Raw genomic sequence first — 17101 nt, 5'->3', positions numbered from 1 at the left:
GCTCTGAGCTGTCAGCACAGAGTCCCACGCGGGGCTCAAACTCACAAACCATGAGATCATGACCGGAGCTGAAGTAGGACCAAATGAGCCATCCAGGTGTCCCAATGTTTATTTATTTTTGAGAGAGGGGAGGAGGGAGGGACAAAGAGGGAGAGAGAGAATGCAAGTGGGGGTGGTGGCAGAGAGAGAGGGGGACAGAGGATCTACAGCAAGCTTTGTGCTTGACAGCAGTGAGCCCAATGTGGGCTCAAACTCATGAACTGTAAGATCATGACCTGAGCCGAAGCCAGACATTCATGCAACTGAAACCCAGGTGTCCCAAGAGTTGTAGTTAAAATTTTTCATGTCTAAACCTGCATTATGTAGTATAGTTCAAGAGAACAAATGAGAGAGAGGGGAGACATAGTGCCGTGATGGCCAAGAGGGGCTGGCTGAGTTAGAATACCTCCAGAAGTCACTCCCAGCTCAGATGTTCCAGGAATCTAGGTGAGTAGAGCTTACCTGTTTACACACAGGAGATATTCTCCTTCATAACCTTGGAAGAACACAACAGGGCACACTCTGTCCTTTGCTTCCCTGCACCTGAGCAGCATATGACCATGAAGGGACAGAGGGAGCATTAAGTTCAGAGCCAGAAGGCAAGGTTTGAGTTCTGCCTTGGCTGCTTCCACACTATATGAACTTGAAAAAATACCTACACTGTGCCTCATTTCCCCACCTGTGATATGGGGATACTAAGGTTATCCACCTCGTAGAGTTATTGTGAGGATTAAGAGACTTAACATATTTATTATTCTTTTTTTTAAGAAAGACAGAATTCAAGCAGGGAAGAGGCATAGAGGGAGAGGGAGGGAGTGAGGGAGGAAAAGAGAGAAAGAGGAGAGAGAGAGAGAGAGAGAGAGAGAGAGAGAATCTCAAGCAGGCCCCATGCTCAGCATAGAGCCCAACATGGGGCTTGATCCCACAACCTTGAAACCCATGATCTGAACTGAAACCAAGAGTTGGACGCAATGGACCAAGCCACCCAGGTGCCCCATGAGTTAACATACTTCATGGGCTCAGAACGCTGTCTAGTATACATCAAAGCTCATATAAGTGCTTGCTAATATTATGCTTTTCCACCTGAAATTCTTCATATTGAGTCTGAGCTGTCTCAACATAGGGGGGAAAAAAGACCTTACTCCTATAATCTGCATTATATAGTTTTATTGGGGAGCTTTGTTTTATGAGATCTTCCTCAGACTCTCCTTTGCTCCTCACCTTTAATATCCTTCTGGTCTCAGTCAGGCTGGATGTACAGATACAAGCGGCCTCCGGACCAGAACACCTTCTGGAGTCATTGTAGGAGAAGCGGACACTTGGGCTCACACGGGCCCTGACGTGCCTCAGCAGACACTTGCCTCAGGTCACACAGCAGTCAGTCTCTCTAGTTTTAGATCTGTTTTTGATCCAAAGATTCCAGCATATGATCTAGCACATCTTTTATCATTTTACTCCTTGTGTATTTCATTCCATTTGCACAAGTTTTTTTGATAAGAAGCTCTTGGCTGAAGGTCTTTGCACAGACTTTTGTACAGAATACAGTTCTGCACTTCCACATTCATGCACACACTTGGCATCAAATTTCTAGCTGTCCTCCCACCCCCAGCACCCTGTGGGGTGTGCTGGAGGCTCACTTTTCATCTGGACTTTTCAACAGTTATCACTAGTTTTATTGCCAAAAATAAAATACCTGTCTAGTTTATTTCTACACTGCAAATGCTTTTTTTTTTTTAATGTTTTATTTATTTCTAGGAGAGAGAGAGAGACAGCGTGAGCAGGGGAGGGTCAGAGAGAGAGGGAGTCACAGACTCTGAAACAGGCTCCAGGCTCTGAGCTGGCCGTCAGCACAGAGCCCGACGCGGGTCTCGAACCCACGAACCGCGAGATCATGACCCAAGCGAAAGTCGGATGCTTAACCGACTAAGCCACCCAGGCGCCCCGCAAATGCTCTCTTAAGAGAATACAAATAATCTTGTTATTATTATTATTAGCAACTGCTAATTACCATAAAAAGGTGTTAATTCTTACTGTGACATTTATATTCATTTAATGCAATGAACACATCGATAGTGTTGACTAACAGTGCCCTGGGGCAATGCCCATTTTACAGGCAAAACTACAAGGCACAAAAGGGTTTAGGTCATGCAGCTATAAGGACGAAGCTGGACTTAGAACTTTGGAATCCAATCCAGAATCCATCCTTGTAATCAGTCTTTAAAGAGCTCTGCTTCTCCCTAACACAGTATAAGAGTAAGTGAAAAACAAGAGATGATTAAAAAATGAGCTGCCATTCCTGATGAGGTAGTCTTGATGGTCTAGTCTTTTTTTTTGGGTTTTTTTTTTTTAACTTAATGTTTATTTATTTTTTGAGACAGAGAGACAGAGCACAGCCAGGGAGAGGCAAAGAGAGAGAAGGAGACACAGAATTAAAGCAGGCTCCAGGCTCCGAGCTGTCAGCATAGAGCCCGACACGTGGCTCAAATTCATGAACCTGAGCCAAAGTTGGATGCTCAATCGACTGAGCCACCCAGGTGCCCCTAAATTTAAATTCAAGTTAGTTAACATACAGTGGTGTCATGGCTTCAGGAGTAGAATCCAATAATTCATCTCTAACAAATGATACCCCAGTGCTCAACCCCAAAAGTGCCCTCCTTAATGCCCATCACCCATTTAACCCATAAAAATATGGAATGTGTCATGAATTTGCATGTCATCCTTGTGCAGGGTCATGCTAATCTCTGTATCTTTCCATTTTAGTATATGTGCTGACAAAGTGAGCACTCAACACTGTTTTTGATGATGAAACCCATTTAGGAGACGAGAGACATGAGACGGACCCAGCTGTCCTCAGCTGAGACATAATTTCCCACTGCATCAACTATATGGAGACCTAATGCTACTTCCCTTTCTCCAGTGCAGCCGCCTCCGGCAGGCACACAGGTGACCGAGCTAGTGTCCATCAAGATTTTATTTCATGTATCACATCAACCCTAGGAGAGGACACCTGTGGTGCATCCTGCCTTGGCACTAAAGATAAAACACTCAGGTAGTGACCAACTTCTTTCTTTTGACTACCGTGCCCAAGTAAATAAAACCCACTTTAAAAGCCTAGGCACCAAAAAGGCTTGATTCAATCAAGAGGCACATTGGCTTGAGAAAATGAAGCTAAGTTATACATACTGCAAAGAAACTTTAATGAACTCAGTTCCAGATGAAGTCCTTAAGCCATGATAATGTACCCAAGGGAGGTCACAGATACTTAACTTCAAGCATGACTGAAAGTCAGTGACACAGCACAATTATTTCAGCAAAGACAATGCTAAAAGTATTTAATATCCAGCATGGTAGGAGTGAAACCCAATCAGATCAGACACTGGTGTTAAGCACCAGTCTTTGGTAGCAGTGCATAGGAGCTGAAGCTTCAGTTTTGTCCCTGACAGTAAAACATAAGTTTAGTACCTACAGAGAACAAAGAACAATCAAGGTCAAAGGAAGAAATTGCTGGCTGTGATTTTGTTTTTAATAAGACATTTTCCTTGAGCGAGTACATCCAAGATAACAGTTTCTCAGAGACAAGACTCCTCTTCTCTTCCTCCAGTCAACCAGGCAGAGGATGCCATCTAACTGGCTGTGTGTGGAAGAAATAAAATCTGCCAACGCTCCTATGTGCATGCCAACCCCCAGGGACCTAAGGAAGCAGGATGGGAATGTGGATTCCAGGAACTGTCCATAAAACACCCCCAGGGAACAAAAGCTCTCCTGAATTGGTGGGAGGTTGGAGGTGGGAAGATGCAGCCTGGATAGAGAGCATGTCCACAGGACAGATGCGGGCAAGCTTCACTTGTAAACCCTTCTCCCCACAGCCTTAGGACAACTGCTTGCTCTTTGCTGGCCACTGGGATCAGTATGGAATGTCAGGAGAGCAACAGACCACCCCCCCAAGGGTAGGGACATATCCAAAATAGGTGCCAACTGACTTTGACTTTGGGCTTTCAATCTTTCCTACCTTCCTCACACAAATCCTTAGAAGGCTGGTTAGTTAGAGCCTGGGAGATTATCTCTGTTAAGTCACAGTCTTCTCATGCTCACTTTGGCAGCACATATACTAAAAAAAGTTATACTCCTCTCTGAGGTGGAAAGCCCTGGCTAGCATCCCGTGATGTTGGCAGAAATGGAGTGAGCAGCTCTCTGGCACCTGTGACTCTCAGACTAAGGCTCCCCTTCTCCCCACTCCTTAAACACACGAGGTGACAAGGACTGAGCCTGGCCTTGGCACTCCCCACCATGGGATCTATCTAAGAAGCTGAGGCTCTGAGGACAACACAAGTTCATGGACCATGGAGGCAGAACTGTCAAACAGACCAAAGAATGTAAAGTAATCAAAACAAACAGACCTAAGAATTAAAAACCTATCGTGAACCTGAACTTCCTATTTAGTATCAAAACACATGGAAGGACTGCAAATCCACTGCACAATCCGGAGAGCCACCACCAGGGAACAAGGCCACCAGTCCCCAGCTATCTGTGAAATTCGGAGTCAAATCCCTTCCAGTCTCCTTCAAACTTTAATGTCAGGTGCCAGAAATGAGTCATATGGTCGGAAATGAGCAATGGTCGGAAAAGATAATAAAATCAATCAACTCTATGCCATAAAGCACTATAGTGTTCTTTCCAAATGTGAGACAGTTGAAGTTTTTTTTTTTTTCATCTCAAAAGAACCGTTTTATAAAAACACAATTTGCCATCTATCTGACACAAGGGGTTTTAGAAAAGCATTCTGAAATGGACAGAGATTCCGGGTAACGCAGCAACTTTCATCACTTGTTTCATTCAGAAAGGAATGTTATGTTTCATTTGGACTTTAAGGGACATTTTTTCCCCACTTTTCACACTGCTGGTAAAACAGATTTAAAAAAAAAAGCCCTCCAAATCTAGAGTCTCTATTCTCTGTTCTGTTTTTCTTTCCAGCTATCACTTAATGCTTCACTGAGAAAGGAAGGAGAAAGGCTGTATGTAGACTTTTCTAGTCTCCTTCAAAAAGGAATCATTTTTGACAAGGGACTTAGCTAACTATTTAACTGTAAACACATTATTTCAAACACTGAGTGAATATCTTTGAAAATGTACACAGTGTTTACCTGTCTAAGTGATCCATCAGCATCAAACACAATTTACATATTGTAACGACCCAGATTCGCTATTGAAAACATCAGGCATTATAATATGCTCTAGATGAAGCTGCAGGTCGAGACGGATTAGGTTATGAGGGGGTGGTGGGGTGAAACGGGTACTGACCCCAACATCTATCACCAAAGGTTGTCTTTACAGAGTCTGCAGTATCATGGTGATTCTGATTTAATGTTTCTCTTAAGGGTCAGGTGCACAGTCTCCTGGCTATAACCATGGCTGGCTTTCTGCACAATGGGAATATCTGAATCAGTCAATGGCTAAAGTTGCCTTCTTCAAAGCCACCTACTAGAAAACTGTCCTTTCCTGATATCATTAAGTGTTGCTTGAACTGGTGATATCATTCTAAAAGGTTAGCTATGATTTCTACATCTCCAACAGGGGAATACAATATTCTGTGACCTCTGGCCTTTTCTAATTGGATTGTTCACACCTAAGTATGTATTAAGGGGGAGGATCCTGGCACACAAGATTCTGGGGCAGATGAGTCACAGGGTATACATTTTTCCATTTGAAAAATGATGAGCTTAAGCTCTGCAAGAAATAGTTGTGGCATCTTTGGAAGATTTAAGCTATTATATTTCTGGATGCCTGGATGGCTCAGTCCATTAAATGTCTGACTCTTGATTTTGGCTCAAGTCGTGATCTCATAGTACCTGAGACTGAGCCCCATGTCAGGCTCTGCACTGACAGCATGGAGCCTGCTTGGGAATCTCTCTCTCCTTCTCTCTCTGGCCCTCCCCCACTTGCACTGGCTTGCTTGAACTCACTGTCTCTCAAAATAAACAAATAAGCTTAAAAAATAAACTATCATATTTTATTCTATCTATTAATATCTATTATTATCTATTAATATTTTTTAAATATTCTATTTAAAAAATAAAATATCATATCATATTCTAGGTACCACATGCTGTGCGGCACGTGAGCATGAAGCTTAGGAAATTCAAGACCCCGGAAAGACTCCTTCCTCTGCTTAAACCCAGAGGGACCTTCCTTCATGGCACTTATTCAGAGTGGGGAGCAAATGGCAAGAACCTCAAAGAAGGCCACTTTCATCACTGCAAAACTATCTGTGGAATAAACTGTACAAAACTAAGACTCAGAGAAATTACGCAGCCTCCTGACCAGCATTTCAGTCAGCTATTCGTGAAATTCCCAAATTGCTTTCCAAGTGCTAAGAACATTCTAAAGAAAACCCAGCCTTCAGAAATACATCAACTCAGTCAACTGGACTTGCTTGTACAAATATTTTGTCTTTTCAATTAAATTTGGCCCCAAGACATAGTTCTATATGAAGCCTGGTCTAATTTATCTATTTTTCCCTCAAAACATTCATAGTGGCTGTTCTTATAGACGCTACACTAAAGTTTATGACTAGTGATACTAGTCAACTTTAGATGATGCACGATGTGGATAAGAAAAAAGGTTCTGTGCGCAGCTCTTTCTGAGCCTCGCTACCATTGAGTGAGATTGAATAGTGGTTGGCTGGGTGGCAGATAATGCCAGAGCCCTGATCAAACCCTCATCCTCGGCATTCAGAGAAATTCCAGCAGCCAAGTTCTGCATTTCTTTGCTTAAAGATTTGCTCTGACCATAGCGGCAGCTGGAAAAGCCACAGAATCAATGGCCTCTGGGGGCCACACTGCTCAGTGACAGAGAAAAGTTGGTTGTAATCACCCTGTCTCGGCCCCTCAGGTGGGTGAAATGTAAGACTCATGTCCTACTCAGTTTCCCAGAATTCCCCAAGCAAAAAGCCCCAGTTACCCATGGTTGTAACACTTGTTAACACACTCTCTCTGACCCCTTCTCTACCGCGTCTCACTGTGACTCGTTTCCCAAATAAACCTTCAATCCTTTTCTCAAGGTCTGTGTCTGGGGGTACCAAACAACGGTAAGGTACTTCATTAACACAACCTTTGACTGACCCTTTTCAGGTCTTCGTCAGACTTCTATTTAAGTCTGCACCAATCTGATTTTTGTCCGCCGATCTTTCTCTATTTTTTTTTCCTTTTTTTTGGAGGGAGAGAGACAGGAGAAAGAGCATGCTCACACATGATCTCTGGGTGGGAGGAGGCCGTGGGACAGGGGCAGAGGGAGAGAGAGAATCCTAAGCAGCCTCCACTCTCAACACGGAACCCAACACAGGGCTTGATCCCATGACCCTGGGATCATGACCTGAGCAAAAATCAAGAGTCGGACCCTCAACCGACTGAGCCACCCAGCCACCCCTGTCCAATGACCTTTTCTAATGGAAACCTAAAGTTCCCAGGGCACCCCCTCGCTCTGCTCTGCTATTCACACAAAGACACAGAGTCTAGCAGTGCAGCTGGAAATGGACCAGCTGAGGAGATCATGTTCTGCAGTCTCAGAGTAAGATGACGCATACATAAGGACTCAGGAAACAGTTATGTATGAATGAAATAAATTTATGTTATGCATGTGTGTATATATGATCTAAGGATATGCATATCATCAATGTTAACTGTCTCTAAAAACTAAGCAACATTATACCCCTCGAAGAAAAAAAGCAATTCATTAAAAGTATACATGTAACCACAGTAGAGAAAATTTGCTTAGTGAAAAATATTTCAGAGATGTATAAACTAGGAGGCTATGAAGCATAATGAACATACTTCAAGTCTGATGTAAGATTACGAGCTAGGGTTTCATCTTTGCTGTAACAATTAATTCTAGCATCTCCAATCAGTCATTTAAATGTTCTATGCTTTAATTTCCTTTCCCTTAATTTTTTGGATGTTTATTTTTGAGGGAGAGAAAGAGAGAGTGTTTTTTTTTTGTTTTTTGTTTTTAACATTTATTTCCTTTTGAGAGACAGAGACAGAGCGCAAGTTGGGGAAGAGAAGAGAGAAAGGGAAACACAGAATGCAAAACAGGCTCCAGGCTCTGAACCATCAGCAGAGAACCCAACATGGGGCTTGAAAACATGAACCACGAGATCATGGACTGAGCCAAAGTCAGACGCTCAACTGACTGAGCCACCCAGGTGCCCCTCCATTTCCTTTCCTTTAAGGTTACATGTTAGGTTCAGCATTTTCCAAGTTTTCCTGACTTTCACTGTGTTTTTTGAGTATGGGGGCTTCTACTTGAAGTGGAAATACCTAGAACCAACAGCTGGATTGGACAAAGATACCAGCAAATAGCAATTTGTATCCAGGGGGACTGTGCCTATATAAACACCCGAATGGAGGACTCCAGATACTGGGCTCTACTGTGCTCAGTTTAAAGGATGCTACATTCTGTTCTTTCCTTCTCCCTCTCTTTATTTTTTGCTGAGCATTTTTTTTGTGTGTGTGTGTTTTAAAAGTTTGAGAGAGAGACAGAGAAAGAGACAGAAAGAGGGACAATCCCGAGCAGGCTCCACACTGTCAGCACAGAGCTCACAAACTGTGAGATCATGACCTGAGCCCAAATCAAGAGCTGGACGCTCAGCCAAATAAGCCACCCAGGGGCCCCTGTGTGTGTGTGTGTTTTATGTGAAGCAGTTGATTCACACAACATTAATGCTGTCCTGAAGGTTGCTGGGCTGTTTCCAGATTCTCCCCCCAAAACCGTACCCAGAAAAAGGGATCAGCATCTCTTGATGTATCTACTGAGGATTGCCAACAATTCTGGACACGCTGACTCGATAACCTATCCATTTATGCAATCATGCCATCACCTTGTTACCACCAATTGATCACTTCCTCCTAGGAGTTATTCAGTTTTCTCCTTATTCAAGGTACTCTGCGTTGGTCCACAGTCATCCCATTGGTGCTGTGATATTCTGAAAACTCTCATTTACAATTCTTGTACCTTTTTTAGCTCAACAATCTCCTTCTTTGTATCTGCCACCCAAGAATCCAGCAACGCCTTAAAACTCACTGTGACTCAAATTTCTCTTCCTTCTAAATCTTCATCATTAAAACTTCACTCCGTGACTGAAAATTACCCTCTTTAACCACAACCATCTGTTCTTCTATTCATTCCATTCCAAGAAACCTATCCTTGAATGGGTCTTTCTCATGCGAAGGCCATGCAATTGTTTCTGTATTGATAGGCATTTTCTTAGGTGAATTTAGACATGCACTCATACATTCATTTATTCATCTGTTTAATAAAACCTTCAAGTACCTGCTAGGTGCCAGATGGGATGGTAGACCCAAAGATGAATGAAATTGCATCTACAGCTTCAAGGAGTTCATTGCTAGTGTAGGAGACTGAGAGAAAAAATAAGTAACATAAAGGGGCATCGGTGGTTCAGAAGGGCAACTAATAAAATGCTGCGTGAAGAGAGGAAGAAGCAATCAATTTCAGTTTGGGGTGTCACTGATACAACCTACGGGGCTTGACAAGTTCAGGAAGGCCTGGTTATCAGTGTTAGTTTCCACAATACTGAAATAAGAATAACATCCTTGCTAGAGAGGGAGAAATCAGGCTGAGTGCCTACAACTAGTTTACTATGATATAGTTTATTAATATCTACTGAATGACTTTAAAATAAAAATACTGTGCTGTATGACTTGAAAAACCAATTTATTTTCCAAATCTGTCCAAATAATGCTTTGAACACAAGTCAAATATAGACGTTCCAAACCACTTTTTGCTTGTTTGTTTGTGTATATAGTATATTTGGAATGACTGATTTGAAAAAGGATGGGGATTCTGGCTCTTAAGAAGCTTTCAGAACTTCATTTTTTTAAAACGTAAATGAACAAGATATTGTAAAACTGCTTTTCAGAAATAACTAAAAAAAAAAATACCAACGATTGGGGCGCCTGGGTGTTTCAGCTAGGTAATTGTCCGACTCTTGATTTCAGCTCAGGTCAGGATCTCACTGTTGGTGAGATGGAGCCCCACACTGGGCTCCGTGTGCTGATAGCACAGACCTTGTTTGGGATTCTCTTTCTCCTTCTCTCCCCGACCTTCCCCCACTCATGCTGCTCACACTCTCTCTCTCTGTCTCTCTCAAAATAAATAAACTTAAAAAAACCCCAATAATTTTATCAATAAGCAAAAATCTCAACCTATTAAAAGGAAAACATTTCAATTGAACTGATGCTGAGAATTTGTGTATAAGTAGGAGAAAACCAGAATAATTGGAAAACATACCAGAAGAAGCTTCCAGTCTTTCCAATCGGCTGATCAACCAGTCCAGGGAGCCAGAAAACTGAGCACAGTTTTTACGATTTCCTCTAATTAGAGCCGCTGCAAAAGAATAAAAAAAAAAAAAGCAGACTTCACAGTTACATGATTTTCCAGTTTAAAATGCAAGGTAGGCTGGTCGTGGTCCTACAGTGGTGGATTAATAACAAAATACTTGACTTGACATCTAAAACATATACATATATAGACACACCTACACAGACAAAATTGAGATTTTTTTTAAAAGAATTGATATTTATTAATAGGAACTGAAAAAAAAACACAGCTCATTAGAAGGAATATATTTTGAGAAAGTTACATTTCATATTGGGAGGAAATAATAAAGGATAATGGAAAAACCAGTGTCCCGGGAGCCTCCTCACCTGGGCTCTAATACTCTTTGCTTTTAATTAGTTGGGAGACTAAATTATGTAATTTCCCTAGAGCTCAACTTTCTCACCTCTATAATGAGGAAGTTAAGAGCACATTAGTTTTCCTGAAAATGTAGCACAAAATACTAAGAGATAAAACTCAGTAACTATAATAGGCAGAGAGAGCGATAGAATTAATTAAAATGTTACCTGGATAAAAGGATGGGAGGGTAGGTGACTAGCAAGTTTGAAACATTTTGCTTCCCCCTCCATCTCTACTTCCCCTTTAAAGATTCACAATGCACTTGAAGGACTCTGACAAGTCCTGCAGTCAAGTCACCTGTTTCTAACTTTGTTTTAACCTAGTATTTCTGACATATCTTTGATCAAAGAAACCATCTCATCTGAAACTCCTATGCGCAACCCTGATGATCTCCTTCAACCCAATTTACATAATCCATTTAAAACTTCTAATGATTCGAAATCACACCATTCCTTCAAAGCAAATCTGGTAAATATTTTAGGTCAATTCTACTCTTACACCCATGAGATTGTTCAGAAACAAGAACTGTCTACAAAGAGCTGGTGAGCTGCTTACATAATAGGATATTTAATGGGGAAAAGATGTTGCCATAAGAAAGTAATGACTAAACTCCACTATGCTAGCAAGCAGTTTGAAGGGCCCAGGTTTCAGAACACTGCCTGTTTATCTCCTTGGTTAAGAGGTGGATGAAGGAGTCCCTGCAGTGACACAGCACAAGTAATGTTAGACTTTTGTCACACAAAAGAAAAAGTTGTTACCTGACCTTAGGGTACGAGAAGAAACAGTGACAGAAAAGACAGGAAGGTCCCTCTCTCTACGTCTGTCCTGCTCACTCTCTCTCAAAGTAAATAAATAAATTTTTTAAAATATGTACTATAAACAGAAATGGTGTAGCCCATGTTGGTATACCTCATTGACAACAATGTAACAAAACTAGAAATCAGTAAGAAAGGTAGAAAGAAAAATAAAACTCAGGTACTTAATAATTTAAACTCTCTCATTAATAATTTTTGAGTCAGTAAGAAATCAATACCACAATTATAGAGTATCCAGTAAATAGCAAAAATAGAAATGTTACCTGATACGATCAGTGGTAGACAGTCAAAATTTCACTGCTAAGCAACAGGGTGAAAAAAGTGTTAATTAAATATTCTTTCAAAATGTAAGAAAGAACATCAAGTAAATATAAATAAGAAAAATAATAAATAGCCAAAAAAAACTACATTAGAAATAGAAAATGTGATCTATGTAATAAACTAAAATGGTAAAATTGGTCAGCAAAGTCAAGATATTTTTTTAATTTTTTAATATTTATTATTTTTGAGAGAAAGAGAGAGAGAGGGTGAGAAGGGGGAGGGGCAAGAGCAAGAGGGAGACACAGAATCTAAAGCAAGTTCCAGGTTCTGAGCTCTCAGCATAGAGTCCGATGAACCCATGAACTGTGAGATCATGACCTGAGCCGAGGTCAAATGCTTAACACACTGAGCCTCCCAGGTGCCCCCAAGATTTTTTAAAATATAAGCTAAATACCAACTGCTTTAATCATGAAGGAAAAAGACAAAAGTAAGAATAAATAGGAAATATAAACACAGTCACTGTATAGATCTCTGTACCAGAACTTTTAAACATCTAAGAAAAAGAATGGTTTCCAATTATGCATATGTATGCACTTTTTTTCACCAAAACTGACCCAAAGAAGAAAAATCTAAATAGAAAAATAAAGTATGATTAATACTGAGAAGTATGTCAAAGACCAAAAACAACTTCTTTACATTCAAGAAAAGTCAATTCTAAACTAAACTATTTCAAGGAAACTAAATAAGCCTCCCTAATTATTTTTTAAAGACAGTATAAGTTTGATATCAACTCAACAAGGAAAGTATGCATATAAGAAAACTCGAGGGAACTCTTATTTATGAATATACATCTAAATATCTTACATAAGGATAGTATTTACAAATTTTATTCAGCAGTACATTAGCAACATTAACTCACATAGGGGTTGATCCCTCTAATGAGACAGAAATGTATTAGGAAGTCTGTTAATAAGTCGAAGACAGAATGTGATGATCTTAATAGGCTCTGAAAAAAAATATATATATATTTCTAAAGAAAATAAATTGAACTCCATAAAATAGAACACCTCCTAAACATTACCAGTGTGTGTGTGGATGAATGTGTCCAGGTATGTAAAATGGCTTACAGATAAATGGAGGGTGTAAAATCTTACAGTTCAGCAAGTTAGTTAAGAAGGAATCAGTTAAGTGAGTTTCCAAAGTAAATTAAATCTGTGCAGAGAATTATAAGAAAGTTCATCACGACACAGTTTATAAGAGGAAAATACTGGAAACAGCCCAAGAGTACACAAAATGGCACATCCCTTCCATCAGGTAGATATGTCCACTAAAACCTGGTGAAGGTTTGTAGCTACTGCCAAGAAGAGACGCCCCCAATACAGAAGACTGGTGCAAACAATTGCTGTAAAAGAATAGTGGCAGTATGGTCTCACTTTTGTAAAGTGTGTATATTCAATGTATATGTATCTACATGTATATGTGTAAATATATGCAAAGTATGGAAAATGGTGGGGTTTTTTATCAGAATATTTCTTGGAAAATGAGAACTGCTTATTTGGGAACTATATCCTGATAAGTTCCTGGGGCAGAAAACAGAAACCTTAAAGAACACTGATGAGGGTAATACTGCTATCCTGCATCCAAAGGGGATATTTTCTTATTTTAAAACAGGAAGGAAGATGAATGGAGCCAGGATGAAAAAAGGATCGTGCACTATGATGTTTTCCATCAAAAGGATACTCCGGAATCACAACAACTTCCATTACGAAACAGATCACAAATGCTTAACATGAATGGCAGTCTGTATGCACCTGCAAAGAGGTGAAGTTCTGCATGCCAAGGTATTATGTAAGCTTGGAGAGATAACAGATGATAATGAAGAGGCATGAAATGGAAAACGGTCCAAATAATCCCCCCCCAAATGTACAGACATCACACCAAAGGCTTGAGCTTATCTCAATCCCTGAAACTGGAATTTGGACTGAGCTAACTAAGCCTTCTGATCTTGGTGGCACGGGATAGGACGTGCACGGTGTGAACCCTTCACACTATTATATGTGTGTGCACCTGGCTGTGTGAAGTGTTTTATATGTGGATAATGTTATAGAGATTCAAAGAAATATTTTTACTTATTTTAATTTTTTTTGTCATTTCTATTTATTTTTGAGACAAAGAGAAAGCACTAGTTGGGAAAGGGCAGAAAGAGAAGGAGACAAACACCAAAGTGGGCTTGACGCTGACATCAGAGAGCCCGAAGCAGGGCTCAAACTCACAAGCCATGAGATCATGACCTGAGCCAAAGTCTGATGTTTAGCCAACTGGGCCCCTAATTTTCTTTTAATTTGAGTGGTAGAGAGTGAGAGAGAGCGTGTGCGTGCACAAGCATGAGTAGGGGAGGGGCAGAGGGAAAAAGAGAGAGAATCTGAAGCAGGATCCACACCCAGCGTGGAGCGCAATGAGGGAACTGATCTCACCACTGTGAGATCATAACCTGAGCTGAAATCAAGAGTCAGATGCTCAACTCACTAAGCCACCGAGGCACCCCAAAAAATATTCTGAAAAGGTTATCTGCTAAAATGGGTGGTTATGTTTTAAACATAGTTTCTACCTTTTTTATTAAGTTTTTCCATGGTGAATAACTAACTAAATCTCTAAACTTTTGTCCAATCAGAATATGAAATGCAATAATGGGGGAGGGGCAAGATGGCGGAGGAGTAGGGAGCTCCGTACTTGCACTCGCGCCCATGCCTCACACGGAAAAGATCTGAAGCCATAGGAAACCATACTAAACCCAAGAGATTGGGAGAAAAAGGACACAGATTCCACCGAAAAAGCCTTCTAATGTGAATGCGAACTGGGGAAGATAAAATCAGGCCTGGATCGGAGACTGGAGGGACGGGGCGACCCCCCTCTGCGGGGAATAAGAGGGGAAAAAGAGAGTCCGAAAGAGAAAAACCTCTGCTCCGGGCGCAGAAAGACCTTGCGCACAAAATACTTGCGCACCAGGCCCCCCCACGCTCCAACTCGCCCCGGAGGAGCTGCGCTCGCGGTTTGTGATTTGCTGCTTTGTGCTGGCTCCTGGCTGGCTGGGAGAAGCTGTGCGCCTGCCACCATTGCCCTCCTGGTGGGCTTGGACCCCTGGAGGAGCTGCGTGCGGGCACCGGGTGTCCACGCTCCTGGCTGGCTGGAACTCTAGAGGGAAGGCAAAGAGCTAAAAACTGGCAGATTTGACCGCGAGTTCATGTTTTGGGTGACGAGACACAGAGGGACCGCGATTTCCTCACTCCAGCGGGCTCAGCGCGCCAGCAGAGAAGGGCCCCCCACCCTGCCCAGGCCCCCCAGCCCCACCCGGAGGAGAAGGGAGCAGTGGCTTCTGGCTCCACCCCCAGAGCTAGCCAGGAGGCTTGGAATTGCTCTGATGGGGTTGCCAGGGGATCGCCTGAGGCAACTTCAGCGGGGCGCGTGGCCTGGGATTTGGAGGCTGGGACTGGCCTGGGTTGAAAAGCGCAACAAACTTTGGCTGAGCCCCTGGCCCTGGGAGTTTACACACCTATAAAAGCGAGGTGGAGCGCCACCACTCTCCTCCCTACAACCGCCAAGGCAGAACTCCCGCCTGATGCATTGGATCACACCACGCCCATCCCTGCTTGAGAGCTGCCCTCCTCCCTTTTCTTTTTTTCCTTCTTTTTTCCCCCAGAACACTGACCTGATTACCTCTGGTCACCGGCATGCTTAAACAATCAAATTTAGTCCATTCTGTAGATGTAAATTCTACACTTCCCGACCTTTTCATCTCTTTCTCTCAGGAGTAATTAGACTATATATTTCTCTGAATAACACCAGCATCCTTCTCTCACCTAACCAACCATACTTCACCCTTTAACTCTTTGAAAAAAGCTTCTTATCCCTTCTGCCTGGTCATTCTATTTCCAATTTTGCCTCATCCCCACCCTGTCTTCTCTCTCTGTCTCTATGCTCTTCAACCAGCACTGCATACATCCGGCTATTTAATTGTAGCTGGGAAATCCGGTTATATGCTATAAACCGTTCTTTGTCCACTGGTATTATTCTTTTTTCCTTTTCTCTTCTTCCTTTTGACCTTTTTATGTATTTTTTTATTTTCTATTATTCGCCCTCCCTCCTCCATCTTTTCTCTTAACTTTTTCGCTGTCCCTCTCGGTTTGCATCTTAGTTGGATTTGCCTGTGCATTTGTGTGCCCCTGCTCCCTATATGTTTGTCTATCTGTTTTCCTCTCCAGGGTTACCTCAAGAAACAAGCCAAAGTACACATGGTGGAGAGGCCCAAATATCACTAAGAGTAGGAAAACAAAATAACCAAGGTCTCAACAAGAGAGACCAAGAGATACCATTCAAAAAACACTCTCTGAAAGGATAGACCCTGGACAGTCAAAGAGACTTCCTGGATACAGCAGCGCTCACAGGTGCAGAGAGCATAACAAGTCTTTAAACTAACAAGAGCCAGAAAACTATCTAAAATGATGAAACGAAAAAGCTCTCCTCCAAAGAAACTCCAAGAAGAAATGACAGCTAATGAACTGCTCAAAACAGATATAAGCAGCATAAATGAACAAGATTATAGAATAATAATCATAAAATTAATAGCTGGGCTTGAAAAAAACATAGGGGACATCAAAGAAACTATGGCTACAGACAAAATGGAGAATATAAATAGGCATGAAGAATTAAAAAAAGGGATAAATGAGATACATAATAAATTAAAGGCCTCCAATGCACGATTGAAGAGGCAGAAAGGAGAATAAGTGATTTAGAAGACACCATTATAGAAAAACAAGAAGCTGACAAAAAAAGAGACAAACTGATCCAGGAACAGGAAAGAAGAGTTCGAGAGCTCAGCGACACGGTCAAACGCAACAATATCCGTATCATAGGAATCCCAGAAGAGGAAGAGAGGGGGAAAGGTGCTGAAGAAGTCCTGGAACAAATTATAGCAGAGAACGTCCCCAACCTGGGAAAAGAAGTAAACGTTGAAATACAAGAGGCTCAGAGGACCCCCCTTAGATGTAATCTGAATCGACCTTCTGCAAAGCATATAATAGTAAAAATGGCAAAATGTAAGGATAAAGAGAAAATTTTGAAAGCAGCTAGGGAGAAAAAGGCCATGACATACAAAGGCAAACCTATCAGAGTGGTGACAGACCTATCTACTGAAACGTGGCAGGCCAGAAAGGAATGGCAGGAGATCTTCAATGTGATGA

General features: G+C 41.7%; 1 protein-coding gene and 1 non-coding gene across 2 annotated transcripts in view; both read right to left on the bottom strand.

Moving 5' to 3' along the window:
- RYR2 (ryanodine receptor 2) overlaps positions 1-17101 on the bottom strand; it is a 674490-nt gene that overhangs the window by 321718 nt on the left and 335671 nt on the right. Inside the window, exon 19 of the mRNA XM_077751737.1 lies at positions 10342-10437. Within this exon, the coding sequence (XP_077607863.1) occupies positions 10342-10437 (96 nt within the window). The remainder of the gene's footprint in view (positions 1-10341; positions 10438-17101) is intronic.
- Positions 2722-2823, bottom strand: LOC144221283 (U6 spliceosomal RNA). Its single transcript, XR_013332012.1, has one exon. It is a non-coding gene; the product is annotated as a U6 spliceosomal RNA (small nuclear RNA).

Source organism: Crocuta crocuta, unplaced genomic scaffold, assembly GCF_008692635.1.
Source record: "Crocuta crocuta isolate KB4526 unplaced genomic scaffold, BGI_CrCroc_1.0 scaffold59-1, whole genome shotgun sequence".
Taxonomy (NCBI): Eukaryota; Metazoa; Chordata; class Mammalia; order Carnivora; family Hyaenidae; genus Crocuta; species Crocuta crocuta.
This window is presented reverse-complemented; position numbering and strand designations above follow the sequence as displayed.